A 23818-nucleotide genomic window follows, 5' to 3' on the forward strand; every position below is an offset into this window, starting at 1 on the left:
TTGGGCTATAAGTATAAATTTTTGTCTCGTTTACATGTTGGGTTTACTTATATAAAATCAAAAGATGCTAATAATTCGTATTATATGTCGCATTCGTTTTTTGTAAACAAATCAATTATCAACCGCATATCAAATCACATTTGCCGTAACTCTGTGAGGGGGATTACCTTTATGAAAAGATTAATACAGATTATTAGAAAACTAAACATTATAATATCATTGCATTTTATGCTTAAGACTAAGTTAATGATTGAAATTATTATTTATTATATGATAATTCGTCCACTTAAAAAAAGCCTGTCGTATAGACCTGTCAGTTCCCGCTACTAGTGTCACCAGCTGTGTTTCACGGAGTACACGCCCGCGTAAGCTTTCTGTTGCTTACAAATAAATTAATTAATACCAACATTCTAATTACGCGGGAGCCAGACACGTTTAACGCCATTTTCTGAAGAAGTTTTAATGTAATTTTTATGGTTTTCTGAAAAAAAGTCCCATTGATTTTTGATAAACATGCTGTCTGTGCATTTGACTTTTGAATACCTTTATTTTGAGGAAAACATTTATATCTAAAGTGCAAATAAGGTACTTTCCTGCATAATTTCGATGTTTTTGGTGAGGTATATATACAGGGGCCGGTATACGTCTGGATACAAAAAACAAACAACTCAGTATGGTGTCCATTGCTCTGTGTTTTGTACTGCTGGTAGCTGAATCTTTCTGTGGGGTCATACGTAAGTACACCGGATTTGTATGTTCGATACAGACATGTTAGAGGGTGTTTCCGATGTTTTGTTTACATGTATATCAGCTGTTATAACGAGAAGGTTTTCATTTTGATAGCCCCTGGAGGACACGCAACCGGCGAGCATTGGTCCGTTGAAAAGGGATCATCATCTAAGCTAGAAAAAGCAGAACACAAAGCTTGGGAAAAATCCAGCGGAAGTAAGTGGAACAGCGAGGGTGCTGCCACCGGAAGTCAGCGGGGCTCTCAATGGGAGAGTTCCTCGGGAGGGGCTCAGGGATCACAAAGCGCTATTAAGGAGGAATTGTCTGCGGGCTCCCAGGGGTCTCAACAGCAATCCGGCAGCAGCTGGTCAAAGGGGTCCCAGTGGGGAGCAAAAGAAGCTTGGGACAAGAAGTGGGGCTCCTCAAGCGGGGGTTCCAAAAAGTCCGGAGGAAGCTGGTCCCTGGGATCCAAAAAGGGCACAGCATGGAAAGCAGAATGGGGAAGCAAACCAGGCGCCAATAAATTTTGGAGCACAGAGTGGGGTTCAAGTTCAGGAGGCATAGACAGACAGCAAGGTTCACAGGGAAATGCAGGTGGTTCACAGCAGTGGAGTGAAGGATCACAAGGTGGTTCAGAACAAAGCTGGAACACAAGGGGGTCAGAACAGTCGGGAGGGCAGTGGATTGAGGACGATTCGTCAAGAAGACATTCAACTGGCTCTGAAGGATTCCATTCAAACTTTGCGGAAACACAAAACAACGCTGGGGCGTCCACTGATGACGGGTTCGGCAGAAGTCAAGGAGCAGCTTCCGGTGACGCAAGGGCCGGCTCAAATGGCTTTGGATCAAACTTTGCTAATACACGCACTGGTTCATCCGCCTCCACCGACGGATTTGGCGGAAGTCGCGGTGACGCTTCCGGTGATGCTCAAGCTGGATCTGATGGGTTTGGATCAAACTTCGCTAATACACGCACTGGTTCATCCGCCTCCACCGACGGATTCGGCGGGAGTCGCGGTGATGCTTCCGGTGACGCACGGGCTGGATCTAATGGATTCGGATCAAACTTCGCTACTACACGCACTGGTTCATCCGCCTCCACCGACGGAATCGGCGGAAGTCGCAGTGATGCTTCCGGTGACGCACGGGCTGGGTCTAATGGATTCGGATCAAACTTAGCTGAAACACGCACTGGTACAGCAGCTTCTTCAGATGGATTTGGCGGAAGTCGCGGTGCCGCTTCCGGTGACGCACGGGCTGGGTCTAATGGATTCGGATCAAACTTCGCTGAAACACGCACTGGTACAGCAGCTTCTTTAGATGGATTTGGCGGAAGTCGCGGTGCCGCTTCCGGTGACGCACGGGCTGGGTCTAATGGATTCGGATCAAACTTCGCTGAAACACGCACTGGTACAGCAGCTTCTTCAGATGGATTCGGAGGAAGTCGCAGCGCCGCTGCTGGTGAATCCCGTGCTGGGTCCAATGGTTTTGGATCAAACTTTGCTCAAACACGCACTGGTTCATCTTCGTCAACAGATGAATTCGGTGGAAGTCACAGCGCTGCCTCTAGTGATGCCAGAGCGAAGTCCCAGGGATTTGGATCAAGTTTCGCTGAATCCCAAAGCGGTGCCTCTGCCTCGTCTGGACAAGGAGGAAGCCACAGCCACGCCTCTAGCAATGCTCACGCCGCCTCTGATGGTAATGGATCAAGCTTTGCCGAGTCAAAAAGCTCATCGTCAGCAAGCTCAGGAAACGGCGGCAGTCACAGCGAGGCGTCCAGTAGCTCCCACGCGTCTGCCCACGGACCCGGCAGCTCTGCCCATGCGTCTGGCAATGCTGCGGCCGGTGCTCATTAACACAACTTTGGATTTTAAAAAAGTGTGGCGTGGTTTATCATTGTAAGTATCATTGTGGTCAGGTTTGTATCCCTTACCTCATTTTAAAAAATCTGCTGAATGTGCATTTCATATTTTATCATAAACACTGATTTGAACAAACCGTTCACCGTCGTTTTCTCTTTTTTTTGCAGATGAAGCAAGGTAACAGCATTGTCGAAAAACAAAATCCAAACCGTTGTATATGTATATCTATTTATTTATTTATCATCTATATAATAAATTATTAACAATTGTTATAAGCGTGTGCTTTGTTGTGAAGATTCTGGTTATACCAGAAGGGTTGAGAGCACCGTGTCTCGCCATCGGCCTGCCAGGAACTTCTAACAAGGCGGATAATTATAGCACAATGAAGAAAGCCAACAGGTAGAAATACAAGTAGACATCATAGAACGTACACCAAACAGGTTGATAGATACAGCGTTGGTTAACATAATATAATAAATTACCTATAGATATTGTATACGTGACTATGAAAATTTCGTCAAACTTCAACTTACAAAAAATCAATAAAAACAACTAAAAATGCAACAAAGAGAAACATTCCCTTGTTAAGCACTACTGCAGTGCTGGAAAGGCAACTCAATAAAATTTAACAAGAGATTTTAACACCGTTTCATTGGGTAGAACGTGCCCACACATTTATGCATTATCATCTGAAGACGGCCAAGTGCTACCGTCTCTATTAATTACTTGTACAAAACAAGACGCCATTACCAAAACCACTAAACAAAAAACCGAAAATTACCGATGTACACTTTTCAGAGTGGAAAAAAATAAATGTTAACTTTTTAATATCAATCCATATTTGAAATCCAGCGTTATTTCAATAGCCGTTGTATTTAATCGGGGGGAAGTGGTTAAATCGCGCTGGTTCCTCGTAATTAGGGGGGTTGTAGAGTCCCCACTTTGGGGGTGGCACTTCCATGGGGTAAGGCTTGGGGTAACTAAACTGCCCTAGGTAATGCTTGCTGTGGGGCATCGCTTTTTGGACATCCTTCATCATGACGTCATTCTCACGTGGTATAAAGTGGTCGTGGACTCTACTGGTCGGTTTGGATGGTCTCTCATAGTGCCAGTTGATGCACTTGTAGTCACCTGAAATTATGCAATTTGTCTCCTGTACATGTCTTATACCTGTACCCTGTACAGACTGTACATACATATATATCAAGAGAATTTATTACACCTGGAATGACACGATTTGTCTCCTGAACACCTGTATAATAAAATTAGAAAGGTCTTCAGGAGACAACATGCAGTAATTATTAATAATACCTGCATATTTAAAGTGTTTTACCAGCAATCATTATGTTGGTTATGACCTGTTGGCATACGGATTTTATAGCGCTAGACACCGCGTAGGTTTAGCCTATATACAGGTACATGTACTGCTTAAATTACTAGCAATTTTATGGCCATTGCCTCTTGAAGATAAAACAAGTGCCTATCTGATCGCCTTAAATAAAGATTTTTATCGCAAATATAAAAGAGAAATGTTGCCACTGTAACCAAACTAGTTTAGAAATAAAAACTTTGTGAATTTTATAAATTTGATTGAGCATAAAGCCGGGAGCCTTACTGCGCCTGATAGTGTCCCTCTCCCTATTGTACCAGTCGGGGTGGGTGGAGGTCGACCGCCGAGCGTACCAGTCAGGGTGCTCGCGACTCCACTTCTGCCATCCAGCCTTGTACAAGATACGAGACAGTCAGACAAATATTGGAAATGCCCTAAGCATTTTGATGACAATTAAAAATAATTTTTTTTCTAAAGTCATATTTAATTTCAATTTTGGCAAAATGAAAAACTATAGTGAAGCTATAAAAATCAAGCATAATATGTTTGTTTGTTTGTTTTTTTAAATGAGATACTGGCAGTCGACAATTTGTTAATCAATGAACACGCACCTGCCGAACATCAGGATGGCTGGAATGGTAGACTTTCCACTCGTGTAACTTTGGCTGCCTACACATATATCATAAAAGACAGAATATGTATTTTGTAATGAAGAAGTGGCACAAAATCTCCGGTCATATTCATTATTGTGTGTTTAGCTTACCATTCTTTCGGTAATTTGGCAGGTGTTGACAGGAACTGCATAGAGGCAGCCATGATTCCTCTATCCTGAAAGTGCCACTTATGTTCTGATAAAATCACGTAAAAATCATTTATACACGTAATTTTTGCAGCTTAACCAGTATATATGTTTTCTAGTCAAAATATTTATAAATTGCAGTGAAATAATGGGATGAAGGTGCGCGCACGAACGATTTGTTTTCGGTTTTACTGACATTGATATAAGCGATATCGATTTTTTCAGGTCTTCTCCATAGGAACGTTTGTCAACTATCTACTTAGTAACACCTGAAGTCACTTACAACAATGACAATAAAGCCCGACGATTTAAACATATTCTACGTTGTACACCGTACTGTATATTACAAGAGTTATAAACACACGTTCCTCGCGATATTCAAAACCGCCTATTGATTTGATTGTATCTATTTAAAAAATCTCTCTCTCTCAAACTTTGTTTACAATCTTATCCTAAGCGGGCCTGTTTACCTGTCCATTCAGACAGACTTCAAGACAGTCGGCACCGACCAAAGAAAAATGGCGATGGCAGACACACTTTTCTTTAATGGGCGGCAGGACAAGTATCCGTACCACACGAACTATCCCCCGACCGTGCCAAGGTACCCCAGCTCACAGGAAATGTTCAGGTACGATAGATACTTCGTCCCCCACCCCCCACCCTCGCCTTGTGAATCTGATTGTATCTTACTCGCATAATTAAGAATACTTAAAAGGGGACGTATGTAAATGTATTGAATTATTTTGTTCTTCCTTTCCTGCTGAGGGGAATATACAATCATGTACATATACATAGTCCGAGCACATTGCTAGCACATGCTCGTCCACTCCTCAAGGGAATAGTGCTCACCTCCTCCTGACGTTACATTTGTAATATACATGTACTATATGTACTTTACCTTAGTATGACATATCTTGATAGGTGTAAAGAAAAATATATAATTTGTCAGGTACCATTAAGTGCTAGATAATTTTGTCAGTGCTGATATAGCATTTGTGCACACGTCTAAATGGAGAGAAGTTTAAAAAATGCATGTTATATTATACACTGTATACCATAAATCCACTTTTGTTATGAATCAAGAAATATTCTTAGCTGTTGGATGGGACATTTATATTATACGCCTGTTTTCAAACTAAACATATCATTAAGGAATACTATATTCCCAAAGGAAAAATAATCTTTTTTTTACAAAATATTTAGAAAATCTAACCAGAATCAAATAATTGTTTTTGGAATTTTGCATTAATTTCTGATAGAAATTGAAAAATATATCTGTGACAATTAAATTCATTCATGTAAGAAAATTCAGTTTTGTGAATATGTTTACTACTCGTCAAGACTAAATTCTTACAGGGATTAATTTTATTTTTTAGGATTTTTCAATACATCATGGCTACAGATAAACTATTTTTCCTCTAGGAATTTTCATTTTCCAATGGAATATATACACGTTGAATATTCCTACTATATAGGCCTATATATATGGTTAATATAGGATATGACACAGGTGATTTTTGTTGGGAAACTACACCTCTAAAGGCTCTATTGGATGAGTACAAATGTGTAATGAACCTTAACCACCCGTTCATTCTTTAGGTGTTCGCTTATATTTGAGGTAGAGGAATAGCTTGCACCATAAACTATACAAAAACGCCATTTTTAATAAAAATCTTTGTTTAATGATTATATTACTGCCCCAGTGTACAGGCCTGTACAAAATGAAAAGCCAAAGGTTATTATGACGTCAGGAGTTAACGTCATAAAAGACTGTCACAATGCTGAATTTGATGGTTTTGAAGTATCCCGTGTTGAGGTTTCATATACTAAAGCTTTCTGTGTTCATTATCAATTTATTTGTTTAAATCTTCCGATAATCCATGATTATTCTGAGTTATTTTTTATACATGTATAATAATTAATCGATTATTTATTATCTGTAGGCGGGAATCACCTGACAAATATACAAAAGTGGTGGGAATGATAGCTCACCAAGAGTTGGACACTAAAATCGGACAAAGATCGTCCCACCAGGTATTCGTTTAATTAAATAAATGTTCAATCTTATTCAAACTGTAAGGGATTCTGAAACGGGTATTACACGCGACCAAACTGTTTCTGGAGCATATCAATAAACGATGACATTGTAGAAAATTCAGCGAAAGAAGAATTCTTTGAAGAGTTTGTAAAATTTTAAAGGATTACAGATCTTCTATGAAAAGAAGTTTTGATTTCCATTTTTATTAAAATTATGCTCAGATATGAATGATTCAGCAACATTTAAAACTTGAATAAAATGAATAAAATTTTACCTTCATACATGTACATGTATATCTCGTCCATTGTACGGATACATTTAATTTAATATTTAGCCCTTATTTTTGATAATGCATTCCTTATTTGTGTAACGATAGTCATCTTTCAAAGTCAATGGTTTTTGATCCGCTCCTCTAACAATTTAAAGAGGAGCGGATCAGAAACCCTTGACTTTGAAAAATGAACGATGAAAGTAAATCTTATTTCACGACATGAGGAAGACTACCTCTAAGTCACTGAACTCTTAAAAGACGTCAATGACATACATATAATAATAATTGATTCCAGATAATTTACCAGGTTGGTTAAGATACAGTAATTTTCTCAAATAACAGGTCACAGTATAGTATTCTAAAGGATATTACACTTTATAAACTCTACTGGAGTTAATGTTTTGCTGTTGGATTTACTGTTTTTGAATTATCCCCAACCTGCTTGAATTTTAATTTTCTATAATATTCACGTTTATCTCATTTTGCTCGAATAAGAAAATCTTGTTTTCTAGATACAGCTGTAACTATTATTGAAAAAATATTTACTGTCCCAAAAATGTGATATGCCCCGTTATACATATGATCAATAATATAACATCATCCTTGTCTTATATTTTAGTCGTGGTACGACAAATGGTACGATTCGGGAGTACCAAAACTCCGCAGAGAGGAACTCCCAAAACTTGTGGACCGCCATGAGCCATGCAATCAACCGTGGCAATACAACGTTGGAACTTCCGCCATCCCCAGGTGGACCAAGGAGGGCAAGGATTGGCCGATATCCAAGGCGTATCTAAACCAGGGCAGACCCCCCACAGAGACCACGCGAGCGCGCGGCATCAACCGTCTGTCCATTCCGAAAGAAGAAAACCTGTATCCGTTCTCCAATTATATGACATCGCAGTACCGGAAGCCGGTGTATTCTATATTTGGTCATCTCCAGAGGGACAAAGTGTACGGAGTCACTCACCAACACAACCGACACGGCAACATGCCGTTTGAGGACCACTATTAAAGAACTCCTGTCAGGGTGAAGGGTGCAAGACATTCAGTGTTAGTGTCAACATTATGTACAAGTCTATCAGCACTGTGTTCTTTACGACAAATTCAATATTTATAATGGTTTTAAAATATTAAAACAATACATGCTTTCTTTATGTAAATAGTTCTCTTAGTGCTATAAGAATTGTGAAACAAGATTTTGTTTTGTACATGTAATTTTGTTAACACTCTATAATTATATGTTTTTGACTCTTTGTTAGAAGTTCCATTAAATTTTACTGTATATATACACAAACTTTATGCAATTTGAATTTTTTGCTTGTTTTTACAATTTGATATGTCACAGTTAAAGTATCGTCAAACACACAAACAATACCAGTACATCCATGTACGTTAAACAGTTTATAAGTTTTTTTTTTATACAAGAAGAATTTTTAAAAGTCATTTCAATGTGTATCATTAGAGAGAGATCCTAAGTATCTCCCGTGATACTGAACGTCTAATTCATAAAAAAAAAAACCCGCTATAACACTGGTACAAGTACCTGCACATGAATCTATTTGAAATTAATAAATTATGAATATAATATATCATTAACTATTACAATTTATTTCTTAATATTTTATTGTACAAATTTTCAATTCAATATATGTTGAGACAGTTTAAAGTTCAATATATTTATATTTACTTAGTTGTAGCATTAATTGTTCATCTGTGACTGCCTGTCTTTTACTAACCTTTCTTTTTATTATTATTTTTTTAAATCTAAAGTGAAAATTAAATGATAGAAAACTAACCCGCAAATCTTATAAAACACGTCGTCAAATGTGAAACAGACACAAATTAACAAAAGAATGGATGTAAAGATAAATATGATAAACGGTAGAATATAAATGCATATCATAGGCGTCAGAACCGGGGGGAGCTAGGGGGGGCTTAGCCCCCCCACTTTTTTTGCAAAGCTATACCTAGCCATTAGAAACATAGCATGATAGAGGGTACAGCCCCCCCCCCCCACTTTTTCCCGCAGGAAAGATAATTGTTCCTAAATTTACTTTGAAAGATTGAGAAGTTAGATACAGAAGCATACTAGCCCCCCCCCCCCCCCCCCCCCCACGGATTAGGAATTTCATGATTTTGGAAAAAAAAATTAGGGTAAGTAATTTTTTTTGGGAAGTATAGGTAAACCCCCCCCCCCCCCCCCCCCACGGATTAGGATTTCCATGATTTGGGGAATTACTTTTTTCTCAATATTTCTGAGGATTAGTCTAGCCCCCCCACTTTCAATTTGCTTCCGACGCCTATGCATATATAAAACCTAAAAATGTCTAAACGTACCGCAATCATGTGTATGTGTAAAGGTTACTCACATACTCCATTTTTTATCATTGAAATTAATTTTTTGTAGTATATTACTCACACAAACAATTCAACTCACACATGTCGTTTCCTCGTTTCCCACATGCGTCGATTTTTAATAGAAATTAACATCGGGATCGACATTCAATGAAACGTAAATATGGTGGAAGTGCAATTGTACAGAATATTTTGCGATGTATATCTAAGGAGTTTTACACTTTACTGTTAAAGACAGACATTTTCATTAAAGTCAATAATATCCCAAGACAATGTAAACATAGCATAACTTGAGGAAAAATGTCGTTCTTCAGCAGAAGAAAAGGTAAGGCAACTTTCTCCGAGGTCAGTAGGTTTATGACTTGGAGGCGTATCCTATCGTCGAACTAAATTTGTGTGAGTGTAACGAGTCTCTACTGCCCGTGCTTTATTGACAGTTATGTCAGTGAGAAGAAATGTAAAGAAAAAAAGCAAGACTGCACAGCTTAAAGATATTGGGTATAATTATAGAATCCGTGATCATACCAGCATACTTTACATTGTAAGATAAGTCAGATGGACAATGTTTGATTACAGATAAAAAATCAAACCAACAAAAAGCCCCTGATGCCTCTTTGAAAAGAAACCACTCACAAAGAAGCACCCAGAGCCTCAGAAAAGAAGATTCAATCAATGGAGACCTTACAGATGGTTGGTTTTTTTATATCTTATTTAGAAATTTTAAACAGAATGGGAAAAATAATGATGGACCAGACCGAGATTTGGGTCCCCTGAATGTCTGTTTATAATCAGGTGATCTACCAACAGAGCTATTTGATGCCAGTAATCGAACCAGTCTGACTAGAGAAATCTGACCTTGTCTGACATTATTTCTCCCAGTCTGACTAGAGAAATCTGACCTTGTCTGACATTATTTCTCCCATTTCATTACAAATTTTAAAAACCTTGCCCTGAATAGCAATTATCTGGAAATACAACAGTGTTAATATTATTTAAAATAACTTATGCTCAATATGTCATACATATGAATACATTATCAATAGGATTAAAGATTTTCAAATTTTTCTTTATTCATGTCTTAGCATAGGATCAATGTAATTGTATGCACATATGTTGCATATCTTTAGCTTACTGTGATAGGAAGACAATTATATTTGATTTGTTGTTGGCCACACAAGGAGCAGATATTTTATGAGTGCTATGAAAAAGTACAGGTATAAATTAAATATGAAAAAATTGTTGGCAATGGATGCTTTTTCTTTTTTTATTTCCTGTACTTTTTGCTAACTTAATATCCTCCCCTGTACATTACAGAATCAGGCAGGTCGTTTGATGGGAGGAATAGAAGGCCAGTGTCTCTCTGTCTGGATGAGTCATGTGACCCAGGAGATCTAGGTAGGTGCATTTTGTGTTGTACAGCAAGTAAGAAAATGTTCATTAAACAAAATATAGAATCTTATGGTAAAGATGGATATTTCTTACAGTGCATCAAATTTTACTTCTATACTGAATCCATGCTTATAGCAAAATCTGTTTCAATTCTCCTAGTTTGAAAATATAACACAAACTTAGATATATAGATGTAAGTTTTGTTACAATTCAGAGTTGTTGGCCCTAAGCCTTTTTCTAAGAAAATTTGTATGAACCATACTTGACCCAAGTGCTGAGATGTGTGTTTTTTTACAAGAAATTTTTTTCAATACACAGGTGTCACATCCAGACAACCTGCTTCCCCATTGAGATATTCCAAGCTTTCCAAATCCCTGGATGAAATTCTCAAAGACAAAGATGCCCTATCCTGTTTCATTGAATTCATGGAGTCCCGCAAGGCTGGGCAGTACATCCGATTTTGGTTGGATGCGGAGAGTTTCCAGGTCTCTACATGGAGCAGATTGAGAAGTCAGTCCTTGAACTCTGCCAGAAAATCATCATCAACAGTCAAACAGGATAAACATACTTCACAACCACTGAGGACTGGTCAGTGGACATCGGAAAATACGCTGGACCTGGGTAGTTCCTGTCAAAGAGTGACAGAAGGAAGTCTACCCTCCAGTAATACCACAAACAGTGAAAAACTGACCGAGGAAGTGCCAAACAAACCTATAACAGACACAGGACAACCAAGTGTTCAACCAAATCAAACCGAGACCTATTTAAAACCCAAACCTCACAGTCTCCCAGTTACACCTGTAGACCCTGAGGACAAACACCTGCCAGGGGCGCCTGACCCCACCTGTGATATTAGCGACAGCATAGAGTTGAGACTCAGTGATACCGTGTCAAATAGTGCAATCAAAAGAGCAGAGAGTCTTAAAAAGACCAACCTGTCTCAGGATGAACTTGCCAATAAGCTTAGAAAAAGTACCGTACTCATATCTCATTACTTCTTGTGTTTATCTTATCTGATCTTTGCACTGCAAGTGGTAACATCAGAATGAATAGCAGTTTCTGAAAAAAATGTTAAACAATGTAAAAATTAGCTTAATTTGAACTTTCAGCTGGTTACAGAGAATATGCCTGTTTGAGAATGAATGCTTTTTGGTTGTTTTACCCATAAGTGTATTTTTCTTACAGGTATAGCAAGAGATGCTGTTAGCATATTCCAAAATTATTTATCTCATGATGCTCCTAATCCAGTACAGATTACAGACGACCTAAGAAACCAGTGCATGGGTGAGTGTTATCCAAAAGTGAACTGTAATCACAATCAGGTTATTGATTGTGTTAAGTAATTATGTAATCACATGCAGGTTATTGATTGTGTTAAGTAATTATAATGTAATTGGGATCATATGCAGATTCTTGATTGTGTTAAGTAATAATGTAATCACATGCAGGTTATTGATTGTGTTAAGTAATTACAATTTAATTGAGCTCACATGCAATTATTGATTGTGTTAAGTATAGTAATACTGTAATTGGGATCACATGAGATAATTGATTGTGTTAAGTTATAATGTAATCACATTTAATATTTCAAAACTTTTGCTTTATCAGATGTTTTAAATGCTTAACAATTGAATGATTTTAGCCAAAATTTGTCGAGAAGACGGGGAGGTGGATCCAGCCTGCTTTACAGACTGTCAGGAATTTGTTTTGAATGTGATGCAAGTGGAGTAAGTATACTCAATAAGTATAAACAGGCTAAGGGCAGTTTTTACTTTATATTTCATGAAACAGAAGATAAAAATACATGTATAACTGTTGAAGTCCATTTGATATTATCAAAACCTGGATACTAGTTATTAGAGACATTCATAGAGTTTAATTTGTCAAAAGAAAATTTAGGAAAAAGAGATTTTGTCTTTATGACTTATGATTCCATAAATTTTAATTGAAATGGCATTAAAAAAATCAGGTTATATAATATGAACTCATAAAGTATTTTTATTTTTCTATTAATCAAAATCAAATAGTGCATTAATATGTCCAGAATTAAAAAGTTTTCCTGCGATCACAAGATATACTGCTAGATTTACATGCATGGCTGATTTAATGTACGTGACTTTTTTGATTTGATGGTTTGATTCCTTTGATAGACACATGCCTGACTTCACTAGTAGCGAATTCCTCTGTAAACACCAGGTTAACATTCTGACTAAAGGGCAGATAACTCTGTCCGATATCCTCTACAATGATGGCGCCATGTTCTACTTTATGGAGGTACGTGTCTATTTAATGTTATAATCCATATCAGCTTCTATACCTTTCTGTTAGACTGATAAATAATGAATTAGTTTCGTGTTTCAGAACTTGATCAGTGTACATTTAAAATGTGCTTTATGAAAATATGCCATGAGAAATCTCGTACTTCATAACTTAACAAATCTGAAAAAAATCAAAATTCATTTCTTAAATTTACATTTGAAAATTATTCTCTCATATAAAAGATGAACATAACCATGTTTTTTTTTTGCATAATAATACATCATTCAAACTCATGTTTGATCATTTTGGCGTCATGTATATGTATATGAATTCTTAACCTGCTGAGAAGTGTATGTAGAAATAGATGTTTTTGCTCTTCAGTAGGCTCATATACATGTAGGGAAAGATATCTGCAAATGTAAATACATATATTGTTATATATTTGATCACTGGTATAGGTTAAGTGTTTCAGAACTGGATGAGGTACATTGACTGTAGATTACATGTGTACATCGTTGATTTGTGTGGTGGCTGTTTTCAGTACATGGAGCAGGAAGGTGGCTCAGACCTCCTCCAGTTCTGGCTGGCCACGGACAACTTCCAGCAGCACCTGCTGTCATGTGATGGTCACTATGACGGCATGCAGGCCCAGAGTGATGCCATGGTCATATACGATAAGTAAGCCATGTAGAACTAGTGCTTCCATCAGAACACATTTGCTGTTGCTGAAAGAATGAAGAACAATTTCTTGTCTCTCTGTCATCTGTTCCTAAGTTTGTTGTTTGTTCAGCTTCTTAAGTTATATGCATGTATACCAGTAACTTTGTTATCTGTTGTAGGTATTTTTCTCTCCAAGCCTCGCACCCTCTTGGATTTGATGATAAGACTCGGTTTGAGGTGGAAGGAAATATCTGCAGGGAGGAGGGTCCGCTTCCAAGTTGTTTTGCCAAAACTCACCACATTGCCTTTCGTACAATTGAAAAGGTATTTAACTAGAGATACAAAGATGTGATTTTCATCCAAATTGCCATGGTTATGAAAAATGGTCATTTGATGAATAATTTTGATTTTTAGAATATTTAATGTCCTAAAGCATCTATTTTTCTTTCAGTCCTATTTTCCAAGCTTTCTACAAAGTGAAATGTACTACAAATATTTATCAGAACTAGTCAGCACAGTAACCATAGCAACAGATTTACCAAAGCAAAGCAAACACAAACGACAAGGTCTGAATTCTTTACAAGAATGCTTACTCCAAAATTACTTCTAAGTATTGGATATTTAGTACCAGTACATGTATTTTGTTCAATAACAGTAACTAGCTCATACACAAGACTCTTTCAATTTTGTGTAGGAAAACAAAAATGACAAACAGCAACTATTACGTTTGAATGATCATGAACTTCTAACAATATATTTGTGTTGTTTCCAGACAGCGATGCTTCATCTGTACACAGCACTCACAGTGCGGGTAGTGAGAGCATCAAGAACACGCTGTTAGCCATGGACAGCAGTTATCTACGCAGAACAGCCAAAACAACGAGTCGCCTCAAGGAGAGCGAGATGAACCTGGACCCATGTCTGCTCAATCCGGACCTGTTGTGGAGACGTCCCAGTCCTGGGTGAGATTCCACAAATTACTAATTAATCACGGAGAATTAAAATCTAGGGCTTTCAGACAGTTGTTATATATATCAAATTACAGCAAATGTCTGATTCTAACAGTTCAAAATTTTCTTGATTTGATACAAATAGCACAAATGTGAAATTAAGGTACTCACCCAAAGTAAGGAATCAACAGCACCACGCGGGCATGTTAAGGCTTCCCGATGGATTTTACAGCGATGTGTAGAAAGTCACTTGTCTGTACTTCATACGATATGACGTCATAATTAACTTTGACGTCACGATCTGCATTCCTGTCGATAGATCCCAGGGAATGTATCTCAACTGTAAAAGTGAAATACATCAAACCACTATAAAACCGCATGTTTTCTTTACATAGATGCTGCCGTTAATGCTGGACGTACAGAATTCATTCATATTAAAAACCAGTATCAAATAATCGGCAGTCGTAAAGCTTCGTTATAAGTAAAAGACAATTTATAAACTAGTGGTTCGGAGACTCTCCCTGCTACATGTAAACAACTGGATGAAGAAATTTTAATGCATGTAAAACCAGCTTGGCGCAGGTGAAAGATCAACATAATTTTAGAATATTTTACGTAAAATTGGTAGAGAATATAAGTATCAATGTGAATCGTGCTACGGAAACCTACGGATTAACCCCAATTTTTTGTAAATCGCTTTTGGTTAGTAAAAATGTGCATTATTTTGATGATTTTCTGGAATGTTTTAACAATATCTTCGATAAATGAAATATCTATTTCTTTCCCGAGCAATAACTTCAAAGTATATGACTTAACAAAGAATTGTTCTTAAAAATATGTTTGATTTAATGTCATTAATCACCTGCGCCGATGCGATTTAAAAAGAGCATTTGCAATACTAGGATTCGCCCGTCACGTGATTACAAAGAACATATGACGTCACAAAATGCATCAAATAATAATGTTTAACATCGGTGTCAATAAATGTAACATAGATTTTAAGAAATACTCCCGGTCAAAGTATTTTTGCGATGATTCAAATAATATCGTTTTGAAGTCGTATTTTAGCATCGGGACGCCTTAACAATGCTGCGCACTAACCTATTCCTTGTCCTTAGTAAAAAAACCAAAAACCATCATGATCATGTAATATGGTATCTTTTTTTATCTCAGTTGTGTGTTATTGCCAACGTTTCAGCAAATGGACAGAAAGCATGGTGTAAATAGGATAAAAGTCAAACTTCATCAAAATTCATTGGAGATTCTTTTTTTTACATGGCTTTTCAATGTTATATTTGTTCTTCGTTTTTAAATTGCATATTAAACTTGTGAAATGTCTACATTATTGTGCCAAATTCTTTGTGAAATTATTAGTCACATTTTGAAAACTTTCAATAATGTCTTTTTATCCAATAGTTTTGCTAAATGTCATTTATAATTTGTTTGTAAGCCAAAACCAAACCTAATTATAAAAGAAATGGTAATGTGATTTGTAAAATGTGATATTCACTGAATATCCATTTAGTGCTAAATATACATTTCTTGTTGTCATTGCAAAGTTATGCTATTTTAGGATGTCATTGGGTAAAGTGGATGAATTGGGTAGATTTGTATCGGAGTTGGATCCTCAACCTGTTTTGGATAAAGCCAAAGCCAACAGTATGTATTCCCATTGAAGCATTCATCTATAGGATTGGTCATTATAACTGTCAACAGTATGTAATCCCATTGAAGCATTCATCTATAGGATTGGTCATTATAACTGTCAGCAGTATGTAATCCCATTGAAGCATTCATCTATAGGATTGGTCATTATAACTGTCAGCAGTATGTAATCCCATTGAAGCATTCATCTATAGGATTGGTCATTATAACTGTCAGCAGTATGTAATCCCATTGAAGCATTCATCTATAGGATTGGTCATTATAACTGTCAGCAGTATGTAATCCCATTGAAGCATTCATCTATAGGATTGGTCATTATAACTGTCAGCAGTATGTAATCCCATTGAAGCATTCATCTATAGGATTGGTCAATATAACTGTCAGCAGTTTGTAATCCCATTGAAGCATTCATCTATAGGATTGGTCGTTATAACTGTCAGCAGTATGTAATCCCATTGAAACATTCATCTATAGGATTGGTCATTATAACTGTCAGCAGTATGTAATCCCATTGAAGCATTCATCTATAGGATTGGTCATTATAACTGTCAGCAGTATGTAATCCCATTGAAGCATTCATCTATAGGATTGGTCATTATAAGTGTCAGAAGAATTGGACACTTTAAAATGAAACTGCAGCATATTTAAGATAATGTTTTAAGATAATCAAAATAATTGGTTATCAAAAATGCCTTTATAAAATTCTTCAAAAGATAAAACAGTAAAAAAAACCCAGGACTTACAAATCAAGATGCTTAATGGACTAAGAAAAAATCTTGAAAACAAGATGGTTCATGTTGTCTTTTTCAATTTGAAATATGTTGTAGGATGGAATAAACCAGTTCCCACCCTGTTTGCTAACTAGTAAATAACTGAAATAAATAACTGAAATACATTGATAAAGAACTATAATACCCCATAATTCGCCATTTTTTAAGTGTTTCGGGTACAATAAAATGTTAACTAATTTTTTAGAAGCGTTGATATAAAATATATTTTTCATCTATTTATATGATTTATTTCCACTCATTGGCAGTATATGATGTCAGAAGTGACGCCATTTCTATAATTCAATCAAAATCAGCCCAAAATTGACATTTTTCTTATCTATTTACGAATGGGAAATATAGAGCGCATGCTTGAACAAGGAAGTTTTTTTTGTCACTTATTAGTCTTGGCTAGATACATCTCTGATTAAAATATTTTATTTGTTCAAGAATGCGCTCTATGTTTTCGGAAGGAAAAACTGCTTGAAAACAAGCTGCTTAAAATAAAAATGCAAAAATGGCGGGAAAAGGTTGTCTTAAAGTTTACAATGTCATATTTCTAAATTGTGGCCGCTTGAACCAAAATGAATATTATGTAAACACAACACATACATATCTGTACTAAGAAAACAAAGAATGATAGTAAAATGATGATGTTCATTTTAAGGGGCCATTTTAGGCCCTTATCATATATAGTCCTTTGTTGGTTTCAGGTACCGGTAACTCAGGACTTTTTAAGAAAAGGAAAGGCAAAGATAAGGTTTGTGTTATTTCAGTTTAATAAAACAGTGTCATTAGTGTAAAGCCAGAAATAATATATCTTTTCATATACTTAATGAATGAATTTAATTTCTACATATGTTGTACAATATAACATTACTTGGGGCAGTTTACACTTTATAAACTGTGAAGCAGTGTATAAAAAAGCGTAAACTCTCCCAAGTTATGTTATTCTCGTATAACATATGTGGAAATTAAATTATTTATTCCTTATAATTTTATTTTTACGACTAGAATCAGAAAATAAGGCCGATTATTATATATGTAAGTAAAATAACGTTAATTTGTACAAAATCTAAATGTAACGTCAAGCGGATTAATACGTTTTGTAAGGGCATTGTATTGTGATGTAAGCAAGTTATGTTATACGATGTACATGAATTTGTATAGCCAATCAGATTAGGTGTTATAACAAGAGTTAAATTATTTTTGGTTAGTTTGTAAAGAAACTATTTTGGCATTGTGTCTGATGGCTTCTTATATTCTGAATTTTGAAAAGCTTTGAATGCCATTAAGTATGTAATATTAGAAAATGTACATCTACCGGTAGAGGATAATGATGTTTTTGATTCTGATTATGCTAAATGTTCAAAAGAAACGAAAAAAAACCCACAGAAAATCCCAATTAATTCCTTTTTGATGGTGATGTCCAGTTGTATTTAAAACAGCTATGGAGTGTTTATCTAAGACTGATAGCTAAATAACTTTATATTGTGACTGGAGATATTCTGACTCCTAACTGTAAATTGTAACTTATCAAGGATTAATATGTACATGCATCTGCAGCAAAAAATATATTTTCTCTTATTTGCCATATTTACTTTAGAAAAGGAATTAATTTAATTGAAACAGATGAGAAATGTAAATATTGATACATGAAAAGAAAAAAATAAAGGAAGCACACATGTAAAAAAAACAACAAATCTAAGCTAAAAAAATTTTCATTGCAAAAGATATAGAACCATTTTAACAAGAGCTTGGACTTTGGTTAGTTGTGTCAAACAGCAATGTGACGTAGGCCTGTCAATTTCAATGCTGGCCATTCACCCATAGCGCTTTGAAATCAACAAAATTGTCTGGCTTTGGAGATAAGACTACGCAATGGGTGTATATTTCGCTTGAAATCAGCTAATTTTAAACTTGTTACTTCCTACTGAAAGTCCAAGGCCTTGATAAAATGGTTATAATCATCCTTACAAGCCCAGAAGAAAGACCATAAACTCAGCACAGCCAAGTCAATTTTTTAGATTTTCAATATTTTGATTTAAACCAAAATATTTTTAAAAAGTTGCACTATTGTACATTTGGTGATTAAAAATGCAATCACTTCATTGTTAGCGCCGTTTCTGTCTTCCATATCTTTATTGTAAGCATCGCTTCTGTGGCCCATATCTTTATTGTAAGCACTGTTTCTGTGGCCCATATCTTTATTGTAAGCACCATTTCTGTCGCCCATATCTTAATTGTAAGCACCGTTTCTCTGTCGCCCATATTGTTATTGTGAGCACCGTTTCTGTCGCCCATATCTTTATGGTAAGCACCATTTCTGTCGCCCATATCTTTATTGTAAGCACCGTTTCTGTGGCCCATATCTTTATTGTAAGCACCGTTTCTGTGGCCCATATCTTTATTGTAATCACCGCTTCTGTGGCCAATATCTTTATTGTAATCACCGTTTCTGTGGCCCATATCTTTATTGTAAGTACCGTTTCTCTGTCGCCCATATTGTTATTGTAAGCGCCGTTTCTATGGCCCATATCTCTATTGTAAGCACCATTTCTGTGGCCCATATCTTTATTGTAAGCACCGTTTCTGTGGCCCATATCTTTATTGTAAGCACCGTTTCTGTGGCCCATATCTTTATTGTAATCACCGCTTCTGTGGCCCATATCTTTATTGTAATCACCGTTTCTGTGGCCCATATCTTTATTGTAAGCACCGTTTTTGTCGCCCATATCTTTATTGTAATCACCGTTTCTGTGGCCCATATCTTTATTGTAAGCACCGTTTTTGTGGCCCATATCTCTATTGTAAGCACCGTTTCTGTGGCCCATATCTTTATTGTAAGCACCGTTTCTGTTGCCCATATCTCTATTGTAAGCACCATTTCTGTGGCCCATATCTCTATTGTAAGCACCATTTCTGTCGCCCATATCTTTATTGTAAGTACCGTTTCTCTGTCGCCCATATTGTTATTGTAAACACTGTTTCTGTCGCCCATATCTTTATGGTAAGCACCGTTTCTGTCGCCCATGTCTTTATTGTAAGCACCATTTCTGTCGCCCATATCTTTATTGTAAGTACCGTTTCTCTGTCGCCCATGTCTTTATTGTAAGCACCGTTTCTGTTGCCCATATCTTTATTGTAAGTACCGTTTCTCTGTCGCCCATATTGTTATTGTAAGCACCGTTTCTGTCGCCCATATCTTTATTGTAAGTACCGTTTCTCTGTCGCCCATATCTTTATTGTAAGCACCGTTTCTGTGGCCCATATCTTTATTGTAAGCACCGTTTCTGCCGCCCATATCTTTATTGTAAGCACCGTTTCTGTGACCCATATCTTTATTGTAAGCACTGTTTCTTGGCCCATATCTTTATTGTAAGCACCGTTTCTGTGGCCCATATCTTTATTGTAATCACCGTTTCTGTGGCCCATATCTTTATTGTAATCACCGTTTCTGTGGCCCATATCTTTATTGTAAGCACCGTTTTTGTCGCCCATATCTTTATTGTAAGCACCGTTTCTGTGGCCCATATCTTTATTGTAAGCACCGTTTCTGTGGCCCATATCTCTATTGTAAGCACCGTTTCTGTGGCCCATATCTTTATTGTAAGCACCGTTTCTGTTGCCCATATCTCTATTGTAAGCACCATTTCTGTGGCCCATATCTCTATTGTAAGCACCATTTCTGTCGCCCATATCTTTATTGTAAGTACCGTTTCTCTGTCGCCCATATCTTTATTGTAAGCACCATTTCTGTGGCCCATATCTCTATTGTAAGCACCGTTTCTGTGGCCCATATCTTTATTGTAAGCACCGTTTCTGTGGCCCAAATCTCTATTGTAAGCACCATTTCTGTGGCCCATATCTCTATTGTAAGCACCATTTTGTGGCCCGTATCTTTATTGTAAGCACCATTTCTGTGGCCCATATCTTTATTGTAATCACCGTTTCTGTGGTCCATATCTTTATTGTAAGCACCGTTTTTGTCGCCCATATCTTTATTGTAAGCACCGTTTCTGTGGCCCATATCTCTATTGTAAGCACCATTTCTGTGGCTCATATCTTTATTGTAAGCACCGTTTCTTCCGCCCATATCTCTATGTAAGCACCGTTTCTGTGGCCCATATCTTTATTGTAAGCGCCGTTCTGTTGCCCATATAATTTTGTAAATACTGTTTCTATCGCCCATTCTATAGGAGCAGGAAGATATGGCTCTACAGATTGCTCAGATGATCATAAGTGACGTCACCTCCGTCACCCAGGCTATTGGTGCTATGCAAAATTTGGATCCACCATCTCACGACTCATGAGATCAGCAGTCTTAACAACCAGTGCATATACAAACCCAGGATCCACCACCCCACGACTCATGAGATCAGTAGTGTTTACAACCAGTGCAATAACCTCTCTCTGATTTGCCCATTTGTAGCAAGTCCTATTTGTTTTTATGTAGGATGATAGTCATATATTATTGGTTTGGTTTATTAAAGAGATTGTTAATTTTAACTTTTGTTTTTCCTTGGTAGAACATGTATTCCGTATTTACATGTACTTCCGTCTTCCAAAGGAAAGATCAAATGTTAATCTCCTGAAGGAATCCTTTACATTTCGTAATTGACTCTGGAAAGTGTCCTATATTTTAAGAAGTTGTTTCTGAAATAAAGAGTATTCTATCAATCTTCAGACAATTTTTTATTTATTTTTTTTAATACGAAGATAAAATTTCAATTTAAATGTGTGTTAATCAAAGCTCTTGTTTTTTTTTAACCGGGTTTTCCAAAGGAAAAATCCGGTTATTGAAATGGTGAAAATGACGGGCGGGCGGAAGGGTGGGCGGCTGCCAAAAGGGTACCCCTATTGTACGGATGACTACTATTGCAGATTAATTGTACATATATCAGAGGTGTGTCTATTACTTGAATTTTGATTTTTGATTATTTATGGAAAAAATGGCACCTGTTGAACTTACATATTTTCACGCAGAATATTGCATATAGGGTACACCATTTTTCTGGATGGGTTGTGTTTATCAATTCAGGGTTGACAAATGGATTATGGATACCGTTTACACAAAAGAAAACCCGGTTTGCTTTCACATTGACAGCTCTTCTCTTGTTTTCTATGAGGTCTGAGTCTATCAATTATTTAATGAGGTTTAAATCAGAAGTATTATAATACAAATGAAAACTGTCTTGATTTATACATGTATGTATGAATTAATTTCAAGTTAGTCTCTACCTCTACAAAATTGGGTAGAAAAAATAAATAAACTGCTTGTTACTGTAAGTTGTAAACATAAAAATTGTCTATTTTTAACTGAGATGGTCAGTATTTCGAACCGCAAATCGCGGACATCTTTTTCGTTATATTTGGACAATATCACTTGCACCTGTGTCACAGGTATTCTATAGATGGAATTTTGAATAAATCAAAACTCATTGTATTGTGGCGATGGAAGTATTTAATGATTAATATTATTAAAAATTAATCTTCTTGCATTGTTTATGCATACAATATAAAACGATAATATAAACTCGTGTTTAGCCAAGAAATGTCTAGAGGAGTGTCCACACGCATTTTCTTCCTGTTTACGGTGATTCAGTCCACATGTACGATGTGTATTCAGCTTCATCTCATCAGTAGAAATACGCAAAACAATGACAGATTAATTTTTACAAGGAAATACAACATCGATTTACACGCCTTCATGATTGATATTACTGAGAACTGATACAAACACACGTATTGATCTGAAGGTGTGTACCCCCTGCTTGTTTTTGTGGTCATGATTCAGAATGCATGACTGTCAACAAGCGCTTCTACCTTTGCTGAACACATTAGTCTAGAAGACGAATTTGAGTTGATACTGTTTAATGTCAAAAGTTTAACGTATATCTTGCCTTTTCTATTGAGAGTGAGGTTATTTTGATATTAAATACACAAACACGTATTCCTTTTTGACTATAATTTTAGTAAGTTGAGAGAGATACCCCGGTATAAGGTTTTTGACCCGACCGTCAGTCATTTTTTGTAAGCGCAACCTATCTTAAACAGCTGCACGAAATATTGCAAAACTTTGTAAGTATTTAAATAACAATATGTTGCTGTGCATATTACCAGGAAATTCCTATTCCCTTATTTTTTCTTGAAATTTTCGGTCCTTTTGAACTTTTTATATTGGCCATATATTGAATATAGAAATGAAGTTTGTAAGCGCCACCCTTCTTACACCGCTGCACGAAATTTTATGAAACTATAGGTATCTAGACATAATTTGTAGAGGTGAGTATTGCTAGGAATTTGTTAAAAAAAAACCTGCATGACGTGTATTTTTGAGAATTGTGCCTCTTTTGAATTAAATAATTTTTATGTATTTATTGCTTATCCTTTCATTAATCAACTTATTATGTGCAGCATTGTCAAGTAATGGGGGACCATTGGGTATAAGCTTACTAACTTTTTCTTCCACTGCGAGAACAAGGGTAACAACATGTCTGTACAAGTCCCATTCATTGTAAGTTAAGGAAAAAATATAGCAATTGTTAGTTATGAGTAACATAACATGTAACATGTTCCAAAGTGTATTATTTTGAAGTTGTTGTTTAATGTAAAGGCTGGGTTGTCATCAAATAAACCATCACGTCTACGTTAAATTTTTAAAAAGAATTTGTTTAACTATAAAACGATTTTCTGTCTAAGAAAAATTACAAATATTTCAACTTCAAAATTTGATTTTTT

General features: G+C 36.3%; 4 protein-coding genes across 6 annotated transcripts; 3 read left to right on the plus strand and 1 right to left on the minus strand.

Moving 5' to 3' along the window:
- The first annotated feature begins 495 nt into the window (after positions 1-495).
- LOC105337459 (uncharacterized transmembrane protein DDB_G0289901) lies at positions 496-2829 on the plus strand. The gene is made up of 3 exons (XM_011442187.4): positions 496-734; positions 844-2627; positions 2759-2829. The coding sequence occupies exons 1-2, from the start codon at positions 674-676 to the stop codon at positions 2583-2585; spliced, it is 1803 nt and encodes a 600-aa protein (XP_011440489.3). The 5' UTR covers positions 496-673; the 3' UTR covers positions 2586-2627; positions 2759-2829.
- On the minus strand, positions 2803-4824 carry LOC105337458 (uncharacterized). Its single transcript, XM_011442186.4, has 4 exons — positions 4685-4824; positions 4533-4590; positions 4207-4312; positions 2803-3722 (listed from the first exon to the last, which is right to left on the minus strand). The coding sequence occupies exons 1-4, from the start codon at positions 4735-4737 to the stop codon at positions 3451-3453; spliced, it is 489 nt and encodes a 162-aa protein (XP_011440488.3). The 5' UTR covers positions 4738-4824; the 3' UTR covers positions 2803-3450.
- A 196-nt stretch (positions 4825-5020) lies between these two features.
- LOC105337456 (uncharacterized) lies at positions 5021-8336 on the plus strand. Of its 2 annotated transcripts, none has more exons than XM_011442185.4 (3): positions 5021-5348; positions 6664-6754; positions 7649-8336. In XM_011442185.4, exons 1-3 carry the CDS (start codon positions 5239-5241, stop codon positions 8042-8044), a joined length of 597 nt encoding a protein of 198 aa, XP_011440487.2. In that variant the 5' UTR covers positions 5021-5238; the 3' UTR covers positions 8045-8336. The 2 variants fall into 2 exon arrangements, with proteins under 2 accessions (XP_011440487.2, XP_065936429.1); XM_066080357.1 differs by lacking the exon at positions 5021-5348 and adding an exon at positions 6484-6536.
- Positions 8337-9526: 1190 nt separating this feature from the next.
- On the plus strand, positions 9527-21758 carry LOC105337455 (A-kinase anchor protein 10, mitochondrial). 2 transcript variants are annotated; one of them, XM_011442184.4, is made up of 14 exons: positions 9527-9712; positions 9964-10077; positions 10702-10782; positions 11095-11748; positions 11962-12060; positions 12419-12503; positions 12927-13050; positions 13577-13713; positions 13875-14019; positions 14147-14261; positions 14468-14657; positions 16219-16304; positions 17791-17837; positions 21277-21758. In XM_011442184.4, exons 1-14 carry the CDS (start codon positions 9688-9690, stop codon positions 21388-21390), a joined length of 2016 nt encoding a protein of 671 aa, XP_011440486.3. In that variant the 5' UTR covers positions 9527-9687; the 3' UTR covers positions 21391-21758. The 2 variants fall into 2 exon arrangements, with proteins under 2 accessions (XP_011440486.3, XP_065936428.1); XM_066080356.1 differs by lacking the exon at positions 9964-10077.
- Positions 21759-23818: the final 2060 nt, after the last annotated feature.

The sequence above is a fragment of the Magallana gigas genome, chromosome 3, assembly GCF_963853765.1.
Source record: "Magallana gigas chromosome 3, xbMagGiga1.1, whole genome shotgun sequence".
NCBI classification, from domain to species: Eukaryota; Metazoa; Mollusca; class Bivalvia; order Ostreida; family Ostreidae; genus Magallana; species Magallana gigas.

Excerpts from the sequence above, each read along its gene's own strand:
- LOC105337459 (XM_011442187.4), top strand. The coding sequence starts at position 674 with ATGGTGTCCATTGCTCTGTGTTTTGTACTGCTGGTAGCTGAATCTTTC. Across the intron at positions 735-843 it reads ATCTTTCTGTGGGGTCATAC|CCCCTGGAGGACACGCAACC; the intron begins GTAAGTACACCG and ends TCATTTTGATAG.
- LOC105337458 (XM_011442186.4), bottom strand. The coding sequence starts at position 4,737 with ATGGCTGCCTCTATGCAGTTCCTGTCAACACCTGCCAAATTACCGAAA. Across the intron at positions 4,591-4,684 it reads GCCAAATTACCGAAAGAATG|GCAGCCAAAGTTACACGAGT; the intron begins GTAAGCTAAACA and ends ATATATGTGTAG. Across the intron at positions 4,313-4,532 it reads GCCATCCTGATGTTCGGCAG|GCTGGATGGCAGAAGTGGAG; the intron begins GTGCGTGTTCAT and ends ATCTTGTACAAG.
- LOC105337456 (XM_011442185.4), top strand. The coding sequence starts at position 5,239 with ATGGCGATGGCAGACACACTTTTCTTTAATGGGCGGCAGGACAAGTAT. Across the intron at positions 5,349-6,663 it reads AGCTCACAGGAAATGTTCAG|GCGGGAATCACCTGACAAAT; the intron begins GTACGATAGATA and ends TATTATCTGTAG. Across the intron at positions 6,755-7,648 it reads GACAAAGATCGTCCCACCAG|TCGTGGTACGACAAATGGTA; the intron begins GTATTCGTTTAA and ends CTTATATTTTAG.
- LOC105337455 (XM_011442184.4), top strand. The coding sequence starts at position 9,688 with ATGTCGTTCTTCAGCAGAAGAAAAG. Across the intron at positions 13,051-13,576 it reads CCATGTTCTACTTTATGGAG|TACATGGAGCAGGAAGGTGG; the intron begins GTACGTGTCTAT and ends GGCTGTTTTCAG. Across the intron at positions 17,838-21,276 it reads AAAGGAAAGGCAAAGATAAG|GAGCAGGAAGATATGGCTCT; the intron begins GTTTGTGTTATT and ends CCCATTCTATAG.